We start from the raw sequence: 14101 nt of genomic DNA on the forward strand, positions 1-14101 counted from the left end.
AGAAGAAACTCAGTGGACATATTACTAATTGGCCTCTGTAATGTAAAGGGACATTTGTAATCGACTAGAGCACAAGAAAGGTCTCAGTGGGTGGGAAATAATTCAGATTTGCCGAAAAGATGAAAGAATGCCAAAGGGTGTGATGCTTTGGGCTTTATTCCACCGTCTGGTGATTACAGTCGACAGCAAGACGGTTAGAACCCGGCCAGCTTTCTAAAGGTTATACATCTTGAACAGCGTGTCTGCTGCGGACAATACAGGAAGGAGGGGACGTATTTTTATCAGTGCTGTCGGCTGTCAGTCTCGACTGGTGGATCCCCCCACAAAAGAAGCAGTGTGTCTCCGAGCTCCAATCTCCCTCGGGGTGGCTGGACCCCTAAGTCAGATCGATGGGGCTGAATGGCAGCCAGAGAGGGACGGTGGGATTCTGGGGTCCTTCGCTCCAGCATGCAGCAGAGAATAGAGATTGAGGGAAGGCTCCTTCCTCTATCGCCGGGCAGAATTCTATCTGTTGCTCTCCATCTTAACCCCCCACCCTCCCCATCTCATTCTTGGCCAACATACAAACTGGCCAAAAAAAAAAAATCAATATCAATATGTGAATGACTGAGCATGCCCAGTGTGGCACTAACCCTATGACCCTGTCAGCCTATGCGATAAGGAGAGCAGAAAGAGACTGTTGTTTGGATTTGTGGGTGACTGACAGAGAGAAGAAGGCTTGTATGGATAAGTTAAAACTGCAAAACCGGCTGGAGTGACAAGACTCTCATGGGACTGTCCATCAATGGACCGAAATGGAAATCCACTTTGAAACTGTCAATCTAATTTGATTACTTCTATTTGAGAACCGCAGCAGTTGAGGCCAAATAATTAAGATATACACCCGTATTTAGTTGCGCAAATGGTTTATGTTTTGAGCTTTTCTCTCTGAAATCAGTATACATATCACTACAACAAAAAAGGCTCACAATAATTGTGGCTCTCAAATATCTGAAAAATACATTTAAGAAAAAAAGAAAAGCTGTCCTTCCCAAAACATGCTGGTGTGTGTAACTCAATATAACAATAAAACGGAAACAAATGGTCACTCGTTCAAGCAATAAAGCTTCTTTTGCCTTTTGAATGCAAGCTTCCTATCATCGCTAAATGGCGAGCGTTTAGTCATGTGCAGTTATACTTTCAAGACAGCACTGGAGGGCCATGTTTGAGGTAATGTTTTTATCATGTTACGTATGTAGGGGCTCAGGGTGTTAAAACGGTCATCCTTGGAACTGAACAGTCCTTGTTCGATTCCCAGGCGAGTTTTGTTAAGCAAGACACAAACCCTCTAGCTGCTCCCCCAGCGCAGCTACTCAGCCACCTTCTGCTCATGGTTCATCCATGATGGGTTAAATACAGCGGCCAAATTTCGCTGATGTTGTGTCGTATGTATAACTGAACATGACAACTGGAAGCCGCTGTGCCATGCATTACCTGCAAGACAATATTATTTTTATTTTCTTAAGTGCATTTACAAATGCTGTTGTTACATTTACAGACAATAATTAAAGACGTATTTCCCTGTATTTCCCTGTACAATGAAATTCTTACTTTGCTGTCCGCGGTGCATTTAGACATGTATCGATAATAAATAATAGTAGTTAAACATTATTCTAAATATGAACAGTGTTGGTAGTTGGTGTAAGTATATTTCCATCTGCGACAGGGCAGTTTCCTCAGTATCAAACTGCCACAGCAGGCCACAGGCCATGTGCATGACACAACAACACAGATAAGCCTTATACTGACCCTTCCTACTTGGGTTCAGGATGCATCAGAAAGGGGGAAACCCTTTATCGGCACACAAGCACAGATTGATTAGCTCCAAAAAAGCTCATAAAGCACAATAACTCACACCTTTCAATAGTTCCAGCGCTACTGTGTTTATAAGCATATGGTTACATTTTTGTTATGACCCAGAAGTAAATGTGGAGGACAGCGTGCTTTTTCTCGGCAGATCATAAGAAAATCTTTTCTTAGGGATGAGGGTATTGTGTGACCAACAATACAGACCTAATGGCAGGCAATTGCTGTGACTTAAGAGTTTTATGGTGTTAGACCTCCATCAATCCCCACTCAGTCATTATGTTTGGGCAAGCCTGTTAGCAAATCAATTGGCCTTACGACCAGTTGACTGCTTGGAACAGGAAGGGCCCGCCCTGCTGCTCCTTGTTTCCGGTAGAAAAATCTTTTCTTAAGTCAAAGAAAATAAATTGTATCCCACATCCACATTGAAACACACTAACCAATATGAAATCTAAGACCTTTTAGGATTAAACTAACATGTTCAAGCATGGCTAAAAACCATCAGTAAGAGTTGTTGTCCAATGTATGTTTCAGAAAGCTCGACCATGAATGAGATGCTGAATCTGAGGAGGCCAGTGAATTGATATGGGCTAAATGAGGCAGAAAGTTAGCACCAAGATGTGAAACAAAAAGGCAGGGGAGAGCCATTAGGAGGACGTCAACATCTCAGAAAGGAACCCTGAGGACACTTTGTTAGCCTCCCCTACAAAACAACCCCTAAAGACCCACAGGAAAAGAACTTGCTCACTCCAGATACTTACCTCTAAATTCAACCACAGATCTCTAGTGGAATCGCTCGGAATACAGCGGGCAGAAAGTCAGAGTGCGGTTTTCAGAAATTCCCGAGCATCTGCCACTTGAAAGATAGATTGTGAAAGGAAGTGAAATGGTAATCCTGCTCCTGTCTTTGTTTGAAGTAGAAAAACAATTCAAACAGCAGTTGGGTTTAGGCAGTCTGGGGGAAAACTGAGACCTTTGAAAAGGACACTTCCTCTCCGCAGGAGGAAGAAAAATAAAATCAGCAGATTTAGCATGTCAAAGCACCAGGACAGAGAAGGAGGGGAGGTGAAGGGGGTAAGAGACAGAATTTTCTCTGCATGGGGGTTATTTAGGAAATTTAACTGGTGGTTTGCCTTATACACACATAGACACACTCAGGCGCACGAGCACCAACAGACACCAACTTCCTTACCCCTGTTCACATAGTTGTTCGAAATGTCTCAGTTGCTCAGGGGACAGAGAGGAGTGCAAGGTTCCCAATAAAAATGTCTATCTCTCGACGAAAAATGAGCTTTACTTTCTTCGCCGGACATTTTCTCCATTATTTGGGGTCAGTGGTTATCGCCGTTAAATCTTCTTTCCCAGAAAATATCTTGTACGGAACGAGGTAAACGTTACAATTCTTAAAACTTTGGAAATGGCATTCCAGTCCAGAGCTGGTGTGCCCTGTCATTTGTTTTTGCCGAACACACAGAGAAAAAGGCAGCCTTAACAGTAGAACGCCTAAGAGAAAGGCCTCTTTTATAATTCTATTACAGCTTGCTCCCTTCAGCTCGGAGTTGAGCAATGGATCCTGACCCTGACTTAATTAAGTGGCAAATGGCGGAATGATTCTCCTAAACCCAGCCCACGGAGTCAAGAACACATGACTGAATTCAAATAAAGAGGGACAAACAAGGATAATTAGTCAAGCCTGAAAGACAAAGCCGAACAGGAATTTATAGGAAGGGAAACTGAGACAGAGTAGGTGGAGCCAGCTGTGGAGTAGCCACAGGAAGAAAAAAAAAAGGTGCATTGGTCCATAGGAAGAGGAGGATGTCCGTCCCACACTTGCCCATCTTTCAAACACATACTGAGTCCTCCTAAACAATCAAAGATCCTCTAGCTCCTCCCTCTCTTCCCAGCTCCTTCAGATTCACTGTGTACACATCAAATAGATTCACTGAAGGATAGAAATGGTGACCATGGTGGGGAGGAGGGTTGGGGTGGAGGTGAGGGTGGGTGTTGGGGGTTTGACCAGCCTGAACAGAGCTCACAGTTGGGGTGGGCCACTTGTATAGGGCTGATTCCCATGCAGCCAGCAGCTTCATCTCCACACACCGATGGGAAGGAAGAGACAGAGAGCGAGGAAGAGGGACAGCAGGAGAAAGACAGAGAGGGGGCTGTGAGGGAAACGACAGATGAAAAAAGTGCACACAACAGGGAATGAAAGCTGGGCCCCAAAGCATCAAAGGTTGCTAGGGGCAAGAAATGAAGGAGCAACACAGTAAATGCTGCGGCCAATGTGCTAAATACGGCCCCCTATGGTCTGGCGGGTACAGTGTGGAAATGGTGCGCTTCTTTTGAAGACAAACTGCTGCCAAAGAATGAAGACCAAATATTTTGACGATCGCAAATATATGACAACTTCCTTTTACCGCTTCGGAGTTCACGCTGAACAGATGTAACAGCGCTGACCAGAATTCAAAGGTTGTCGTGTTGCTTGTGAGAGGCCAACGGGAAAGCATCTGGGTGCCGTAGGCAGGCGGAGGGATGACTTGAATATATTGTGACATTAATGAGGTTGTCAGACGGCTCATGATGGAGTGGCTGTGTTTTTGTGCCAGCGAGACTAACACCCTTAAATGCTCATGCTGTTAACCCCTGCTGAACCCTCTTCTCTCATACAAAACTGAGGGGATGACAACACATGCTCCTGTTATGTGTGCAGCCATTGCCAAACTCACATAAAGGGCACTTCTTGGGTCATTAGACAATAACTTTTGTAATTATTTTGCAATGCGAACAATATTCAAACTAAATTGCATTGTTAAGTTGTGCCTTCAGGAGTAAGACCTTCCCCTCCATCGCCGCAGCTCCGAAACCCATGGCATGTGGGCAATTAGTGACTGCGGTAGCACTTCTCCCACACAGGGCTAATTACTGACCTGTGGGTTCCGTTTAGACAGCGGAGAGAGAGAGAGGACATGGGAAGATCCGGTTGTTCATTTGTCTTAATTAATTACTCTTTCTTCATCAGTGCTCCTGGCAAGGCCAGCTATTCTAAAAGCTCTTCTGAGAGTTTGGGGTTCCGGCACTTCTAACCTGTAAATAGCCTGGAAGCCGAGCACGGTGTTTTAAGGACTTCTGTTGGCCATGCAGGCCATGCCGGACAAGAAGATTTTTCTTACAGTCTAATAGATACCTCCTTGATGTTGTAAACGGGGACTCGACACCCGAGTGCGGAAGGGGTTAAAATAGGCTGCAGAACCAAGTTTGGATAGGTTAGTGGTGTGATTCATTTTTATTACCACATAGCCCCTGCAGGCGGCAGGAGTGGCAAATTATTTCTGAAACAAAGTGGAGGGCTCTCATCAGAGCTATTACCTGCCTGTGGCCGAGGGCAGCGCAGAGCCTACAGAGGGTGACAGTGAGAGGCCCGCGTCAGTGAGGGATAGCAGTCCACATCCGTCCACGCTCCAGGACATCTCCTCAGAATGAAAACTGGTGTCTGTGTGTATGTGCGAGTTTGTGTGTGCCATTGCAAGACGGGGTAAAATTATTCGTCGGACCTCCCCCGCCGTCTCGGTCAAATCAATGTGCGCCGTTTTCTATCGCGACCATGCCAAGCAATTAGAAGTGATGTGTAAAACACAACGGCTCTGAGGTGCTAATTAAAAGAAAAACTCCCCTCCCAATAGGTTGACTACAGATGAGCCAAAATACACAGCGCCCACAAATTAATTATCACAGATCTAACTGTCCAGGTCTGACTTTTACATTTTCCACGAGGTAGAAAAAAAAAAAGAAAGCGAGTGACAAGTCGACATTGAACTATACGTGCACCAAAAACACATGCATCCCATTAAAATCCCTGTAATCAGTCTGACACACACCGATAACTTCTTGCCGCACAAATCCGAGAGCGACAAATCTATATGTTGTGTTCTTTAGATCCAGAATATAAGCCAAACCAACCTTGTGGATGAAAGCATTTAAGTTAAGCCTCCAAAATGCGAGAGGTAAAACTAGTCTTGCAGGAGACATTCAATCAGACACTCAGTTGATATTCAAGTAGTTACTGAATCGTTTAGATTAGGTGTCACTAATGTTTAGCGGGAGCTGGTTGCCATATATTGCTTGCCCAGGTGTCATCACAAAGCTGCTTCATGTCATCCCGGGTGACACAATTAAAATACATTCACATACGCGCTGCTCAAGTTAAGGGAAAGGCATGTCGAAAGAGTAGGTCGAAGCTTTACGGAGTGGAAAAAAGGAAAGAAAAGAACCACATCCCATTAAGGTGGTTGTAATTCATCATTTACGATAAAGCAAAATCATTTGAAACTAAACTTATCCCACAAGGATGCGATATCCGTCGAGCGACAAAATTGTCAGCATTTTGTTAACAATTGGCCATAAGTGAGATTCAAAACTGCTATTCCCGTCTGAAGATTAGTTATGCTGCAAATGAGATTTATTGTTTGACAGAGAAAAAAATAATGGAAACGCTGCTGCGGGATAAGATCGGATTTTTCAGACAATGAAGAACCTTCCTGCCTGAGGCGACACGGGACTGACAGCGGTAGAGAGAGGAATCAACATCAATAATCTTTCATCAAGTCTACAGCGGAGCACTTTAGCACAGATGGCATTCAATAAATATCTGTGGGCCATTATTCAGTCCTGAACTGGCCGGAGCCGAGGAGGAATTCAAGAGGAAAGAGCCTGCCTTTACCTATGAGTTTATTGGAAAAAAAATGGCCCTTGCAAAACAAAGGAATAAATGGCAATTCATATTTTTTAAATAGATACAAATTTGTGCACTGAAAAATACCCAGATGATGGTGGGATTCCAGGATGAACACGCTTTTTTATGACGAAAGCTGTAGGCGCTTCCTTAAGAGACGTTTGTGATTGTTGTAGCGCAAATCCATAAAATATCCTTAGTTAACCTGAGAATGGATGCTGTCCTAGTGGGCCCGTTTGTATGACTGTGATTGTATATTAATTATGTGACAACAAACCAAACTCAAGGTCTCCTTTATGGTTACTGAGCAAGTAATCAAAAGTCCAGACAAACATTACAATTCACCAATTGTGTTGAAGTCCTTTGGGGAGAGATTTTGCGAAAACAAGAACCTAAAAACAGTCGAGTGGAATGATCATATTGTGAATTAAGTTCTCTCTACGAAAATGAATAAATAGCATTTCAGCATTAACAGACACAAGTAATGTGAAGTCTGATGAGTGAGACACTTGCATTGACAATTGCATTGTCCTAAATTTTCAAGATCATGACAGTATAAGCAATTACATTTTCCTCTCAAAATCTGCTCATTAGTCTGCTTACACTATAAAATATCACAAAACAATTGAAAATGATTAGGTCTAATTCCTAAAGGCTGCACTCTAAAGGCAGACATTTTAATTTTTAATATTGTAACCAGTGAGCAAAGGTAGCGACAATTATTGTGCATCAGCTGCAACCTTAAAATATTGTAATTGTGGATTTCAGATGTGAAAGATACTTTTTTCAGTTTATTTTCTGAATGTCTGAAATTTCTTTGTTTTGATTGCGGATTATGATGGCTTCATCAGTTATCTGTCCCTAATACTTCATGAAATGATCAAGGCAAAATACCAACTGAGAAAAGACTTAGGTACATTTCTATATAAATACATCTAAAATTGAACATTCAACCAAACATCTGAAGCTGCTAAGTTAACATTTCAAATATTCAGTTTTTCCTGCAAAGGGTTTTATAGCCTGTAAACCACTTCCATTAAAATGTCAAAAATTTTCTGAAATATTTGTCCAATGACAATCAGTAACACAAGATAAGAAACTAGAATTACATCCTGCATAGGAAGGACTTTGCAAGATGTAAAAAAAATGCAGCAGAAAAAAAATGTAAAAAATACATCTATAAAAATGACTTATGCATGTTACAACTTGCTGCCATTCGTGATCCTAACTTAGAGCAGACAGCTGATGTCAAAGACAGAACTGGGCTTTTTTTAAAAAATTCAATAAAGTAGATACTGATCAAATAAACACGTGCCTTGATCTGCTGTGAACTTCTCAAAAAATATTAAACTTTAAAAATGAGCAATAAGACTAAAACAACAAATGATTAAATCAAATTAACAACTGTGATTCAAATTATGATATAAAATAATTCCAAAATATCAATATGTAATTTTTTGGTGGTCACCGATAATGAAAGAAATTGTTGCGAGATAAATTGTATTATGGCCTGCTTTCTGTTTTGAGCCCTTTGAGCAGCACCAGTGGCATTAATGATTAAAGAGATACCAATCTTTTATTATTTCTCTGTTAGTTTGTAACTTTTTTCACAAAGTTATAAAAACTATAATGCTAGTGGGGAGAGCCTACAGACATTCTTTGCTTTGACAGACAGAGCGATGACCCAGGCTTGCGTGATGGATATGTGACGGAGCACTGAGGCCCCAAGGGCCAGCCTCTTGGGGTGGAGTTTAGCCATAATGGTGTGCTTAATTACCTGCACAGCCACCCAGCAGGTCATTAGTCAGACCAGGATGCCAGGTCTAAACTGTCACCAAGAGATAAACAATCCTAGAAGATCAACGTACCTCAGAGGGAGTCATGCGAAAAGGCAAAGGAGGGCAGTGGTCAAGTCGATGTAATTTCATTTGAGTAGCCTAAAATCGTATATACTGTTTGCCTCAGAGGGCTTCACAGTTTGGACCAAATGTGACACCCTTCTCTTTAAGAGAGAGTAAATATAAAAAAGAATTTGCTATGGCTGATGAAAAGGTTTTGTCATAGGTACCCGGTGTTCAATATCTTATGATCGTTTCTCCAATAAGACTTCCCCTTTCTTTACATTTACATTACATTACAGTCATTTGGCAGACGCTTTTATCCAAAGCGACTTACAAAAAGTGCAATTCAGTCACAGAAGATCCGAAGAACCAGTAGTCGGAAGTCAGAAGTGACCACTCTACCAAATAGCCATCTCAAAACCATATATATACATACATTCTTTTCTTCTTTTTTTTTTTTTTTTGTATACGTTGCAAACCCAATGAAGCTGAAAAAAGACATATATCAGGTAGGAGTTTCTGTGATAAGTGCGTACCAGGTCGACATGATATAATCTGCTTTACGATCACAACTCGACAGATCCCGGGTTCTTTAATGGAGTGAAGACAATGCTGACCTTTTGATTTCATCATCTCTGACTGTTCATTAGGCAACACATCGATTAAAGAGGGACGCTAACCTGGTGCTGTCGCTGCCCGGCTTCGTGTATCCCTCTAAAGCTCCTTCCCACACACTGTTGGCCATGGAGTTACCGATTGCAGTCATCACCATGCTGAGCTCCACCGGCCAGTCATCCAGGTCTAGGGAGCGGACGCGAGACAAGTGGGTCCCAAGGTTCCTATGGATGCCCGAGCACTCGATGCACATCAGTGCGCCCAGATTCAAACTGGCCCAGTCCGGGTCTACATGGAAGAGGATAAGTACAGACATTTGAAAGCACACAGACAGGCGATTACAGTAGTTATTTCTAACAAAGAAATTTGAGCTAGAGTGATTCATTAAACCTACGTAGATTTAATGCTTAATATTGGGATTATTTTTATGTTCACCCACAGGGCTTTGGCTGGTGGTGCACAAACAAAGCAAATACAAAAGGTTTAAGGTTTCATTGTGTATCCATTGACACGGGATGACTTAAACTCCAGCGAAGTACCATATTTTCTGGACTATAAGGCACACCAGCCAAAAAAATGCATAATGAAGAAGAAAAACAAAACATATATAAGTCGCACTGGACTATAAGTCGCATTTTTGGGGGGAAATTTATTTGATAAAATCAGTGACCAAGAACAGACATTTCACCTTGAGAGGCAAGTTACAGTGCAATGTCTGAGCGGACGTGCCCGACGGTGATGATTTGCAGGTTAAACCAGATTAAAAGCAACTGTGGCTCCACTTAATTTTCTCTGTCTCAACGCTCTCTCTTCTCCCAAAACACATTTACAGCCAGTGGGAAATCGAAAAACTCTGAACATCCCTCTAAACGGTACCGCGGGGTCGTTACAATATTAATAACACAAGAATAGAGAACAATAGGCTGAACAGGTGTCTGGTATTTTAACGTAACATCTTAACAGCTAACATATAAGATAACTTTAGCATCAACAACGTAGCCTAACAAGTTAACCAAACTCTTAATCTCACTCCAAATCACTAAATCCATTAAATTTTTAACCCTCTGTGTTCTGAGCAACTCTGCCAACTCTTGAGATAGATGGCGGAGTTGCCGCTTCCTCTTCTGTGTGGCTGTTTTTGGGACACGATTGTCCGTGCTCTGATAGAGAGGCGATTGCGTAGCACGAAGCGGTAACACCAAGAAGGTCCTTCTGTAAAGTCATTTCTAGTCATCGCCTTGGCAACTACCTGGGCGTGGAGACGTAACTACACCATTGACAAGCCTCTCCCGTCTCGCTCGATCCAAAATTTCTTGCTGCTGCTCGATTATCGTTTTCAGCTACATCTTGCACTACTTGCAGCTTGTAATCTGCAGAATATAATTTTCCTTTTGGGGGCATTTGTGTTCAGTCCTACTCAGACGTCTTTATAAGTTGATGTTTAAATTTCAAATTTTCCATGGTACAGCAGTAATAGGTGCAGCAAATACTGGGACACAAGCCTAGAGCGCAATCTCACGGCTGTCAGTGTAAAAATAAGGAACATGTGAAAGTACTCCATATATATATATAAGTCGCACCTGAGTATAAGTCGCAGGACCAGCCAAACATGAAAAAAAGTGCTTATAGGCCGGAAAATACGGTACTGGTTAGGGTTATATTCTTAGAAACTATTAATATATCCACTCACTGCTGACAGTGGACTGAGCAATGAAGTGCAATTGTGTTGCCAAATGGAAATGTAGTGTTGTTTGAGACAGTTTGCTCATGTTCCATGTTTATGTTGCATTTTTGATAATAACTAGTTACACAGAAACATTGGGCTCTTACGGAACACAACACTGAACATATCCTATGTAATGAAATGATACTCACTGGCAGCATCACAGTCCACGCAGAAGCTGTTACCCCTCACGTTTCGTATGGACTGGATGGCCATCGCGTCACTTTGGCTGCCTAACCGAGACTATAAGAAATAAGGAAAAACGGAAGTTGGATTACTGTATGGGGGTTGGGAGTGGAAGCAAAACAATCACATCCAACCAAATCAGACAAAAACCTGTGAAGAGAGAGGCAAGATTTGAGAAAATATGAATATGAAAATGAGACTGTGTCTCTTCAGTATGCTGACACAAGCTGTGTTCTATCTCTGATGTCTGTCAGTTCTGATAAGAGATTCCCCTCAATGCAGAGCACCTGTCTGACAACCCCCCTACGTGTGACAGCTTGAAGTGGGTGGGGTGGAGTGGGAGCGTGGGGCTCAACAGAGGTTGAACAGAAGAGGAAAACATAGAATCTGAAGCAAAAGAGAATGTTCAGTGACAATGCGACTACTTTTAGCTGATAATAACAGATCTTGTACCTTGTTCTTAATACTCTCACATGACTGGAGGCTGGCAAATATTTGGCTCTCGATGGCTTGGACCCAGAGCTCTCTCTCCTCATACGTAGACGCCTCGAAGTTCCAGGTCTGACCCGTCAAGGACACAATGATGAACTCAAAGGAATCCTCTTGCTCTGAAAAGACCAAATAACAAATACATAAGTTCTTAATCTTCAAGGAGGCGGCAGAGGAAGGCAGTTTCCTCTTGTCGCTCAAAGAGTTTCCTCTCTGCTTCACACCTGTAAGGAGGAATATCAGAATAACTGTCATCGAAGTGTGAGGCTGCTGTGCGGTGGAAGCCAACGGTTTAGTGACACAGCTCATTGACTGAGGCCTGTCATCACACAAATGCACAATGGAATGAGCTGCTGATAAACTCAAGAGGATCAAAATGATTTTCTTGGTACATTCTCTCTCTGTCGTTGCTGTTTTTGCCCCAGAATATCCAAGCAAGACATTTTTACTCTCGATAGAGATGAAAAGCAATGATACAATATCACATTTCTTTCTTCCTACATGAACTGCTTCAAGAAAAACAGCACAATTATCACCTCCACACACTGATACTGTGTTGAACGATTCAGTTTATCATGTTTTGTACAATCCATTTAGCTCTCACTCACACTCACGCAGGCATGCAGGCAGGCACACACACGCACACAACGATGATTGTGAAAAACGTTTCTTTTTTTTTTGTTCAGTGTCATTAAAAACACAAATATCATGCAAACAGCCCCCCCCCATCTTAAGAGCATAACAAAGACTGGTATAAAATGATACATGGGATTTTAAGTCAATAGTTAATTTTAGGCGTTTATAAGTCAATAGTTGACTTATAATGAATAGGGGATTTGATTGAATCTGGGATTGAACGGGGGATTTTAAGTCAATAGTTGACTTAAGTCTTTTTCATAAATACCTATTACTAATACTATTTCAGAATGTTACCCCTTAAATTGCAATATTGTAACATTCACTAGAGTATTCCATATCCTAGTAAAAATGAAATCCCAATTTGTTTTTCGCAAAAGCTGTGAATCATTTCATGACGGGGAGTAGTCCCATATTAGGTCAAAAGCGTAGTACAGGGTAGAATCAAGGTAAAATCTAATGTTGATGTTGCAAAATGATATTCTGAAATAAAATGAATTCTAAAAAGACAACAAGTACTCCAGAAGGTACTGAGACCCTTACGGGTGCTTGTGCATCTATGTCTACTTGAACTAATTTTAGAAATGGTGATGTTCATGGGTCCCCAGAACTTTTGTTTTGCTTCATGAAACTTGACTGTGTCCTCATTACAATCTGGCAGTTCCTGAAAAGACAAATTCTTTATTAGATAGGTCTTTTGTGAATTAAATTGAATTACTAAATCAATTTGCCTCTAGTTTACAAAAGACTTAAACCTAGCTTTGGGTAAATCAATTTAGAAAATGACCCTCCATATTTGAAAATGATTTATGAAAATGTCACCTGTCATCTCTAAACAGGAGGTCTGACACAACATATGCTGTAGCACACGCAGTTATGCCTCCGCTGTTCAGAAGCAATTCATTAACATGGTGTAGTGCGATGTGACTTGTATCTCTGTACTCTGCACATGCTTCAGCTCATAGCCAAATGATTTGTAATTACCTAATTATGTCTATGCAAATAGTCATCTAATTTGCATAAAACATGTTTGAGAACTGCAGGCAAGAAGGCACAAGGGGAAAGTGTTTTCCCGTGTATGTGTTTTCATCCTGGATATACTTTCTACCATTACTGTGCTGTATGTAATTCATTCAGGTGTTCTGATATTGTTGGTGTTTTTTTTTACATCAAATTAAACATAAAAGTGTTTTTATCCTGACAATGTTTTGCTACACAGGATTTTCCCTATCAAATCAAATCTGTACGAGTTACAGAATGAGGGCAATCTCCGGATGTTAAGACTGTTGGGCAAATGATTGAATCAAATAAATAACTACAGTTTTATTAATAATCAATTCACCCTCCCTGGTGTAATACAAGGCCCTATGCCGGGACGGTGTCGTTAAATGAAGGATACCTGACGGATGCTACTAATGTAGAAATCCCTGTGCTCTGGTGAGAACCATCTCTTCAGGAGGAAAGCAATAATCCAATTAGCTCGACACCCACATCAATTATCTGATTCAGTTTGCGGAATTGACTTCAAGTCACAGAGAATCAATAGGAGAAACGCAAGACTCTTTATTTAGACTGAAAAAGTCTTTATCTGGGAAAGACATTTGAAAACACTACCTTAAATATAAAACCCAGAACAAAGTGATAAAATTAATGGAAAAAAAAAAAAGATTAATTAGGATACAGGCTAAATATATATTTTTTCCCCAGCTAAGTATACCTTCAGGTGCAAAAACAAATCTGTTTGATTATAATTTGAGGTCTGAAACACTCTTATACCGATATTTTCGTCTTTTTGTAAACCTGAACAAAGCTAATTATTCTGTTGGCTGCCCAGGCAATAAATTGGGGGCATAAAAACACTTTCATTATGGAGATTAAAAACGCAACGGATGGCTGATTTCTTTAAACTGATGAGTGTAGAACAAAAAACAGATCTTATTCTCCATGCAGTGTACAAGATGAACTATAGCCACTAAAAAGACAGAGGACAACGATATGCAGCAAGAATCTTCACTGTTGTTAGGGCGCAGGTATTAT

The 14101-nt window shown here is 41.3% G+C and overlaps 1 protein-coding gene across 2 annotated transcripts in view; it reads right to left on the minus strand.

Annotated features, from left to right (window-relative positions):
• Nucleotides 1-14101, minus strand: part of agap3 (ArfGAP with GTPase domain, ankyrin repeat and PH domain 3) — a 72194-nt gene that overhangs the window by 4236 nt on the left and 53857 nt on the right. For both annotated transcript variants that reach the window (XM_086172050.1, XM_086172049.1), the window contains 3 exons: nucleotides 11393-11547; nucleotides 10906-10996; nucleotides 9096-9318 (listed from right to left, as the gene is read on the minus strand). In XM_086172050.1, coding sequence (XP_086028176.1) covers nucleotides 9096-9318; nucleotides 10906-10996; nucleotides 11393-11547 — 469 coding nt within the window. The remainder of the gene's footprint in view (nucleotides 1-9095; nucleotides 9319-10905; nucleotides 10997-11392; nucleotides 11548-14101) is intronic.

Source organism: Fistularia commersonii, chromosome 25 (assembly GCF_037954325.1).
Source record: "Fistularia commersonii isolate RoL2024-O1a breed Wild chromosome 25, RoL_Fcom_v1.0, whole genome shotgun sequence".
NCBI lineage: Eukaryota > Metazoa > Chordata > Actinopteri > Syngnathiformes > Fistulariidae > Fistularia > Fistularia commersonii.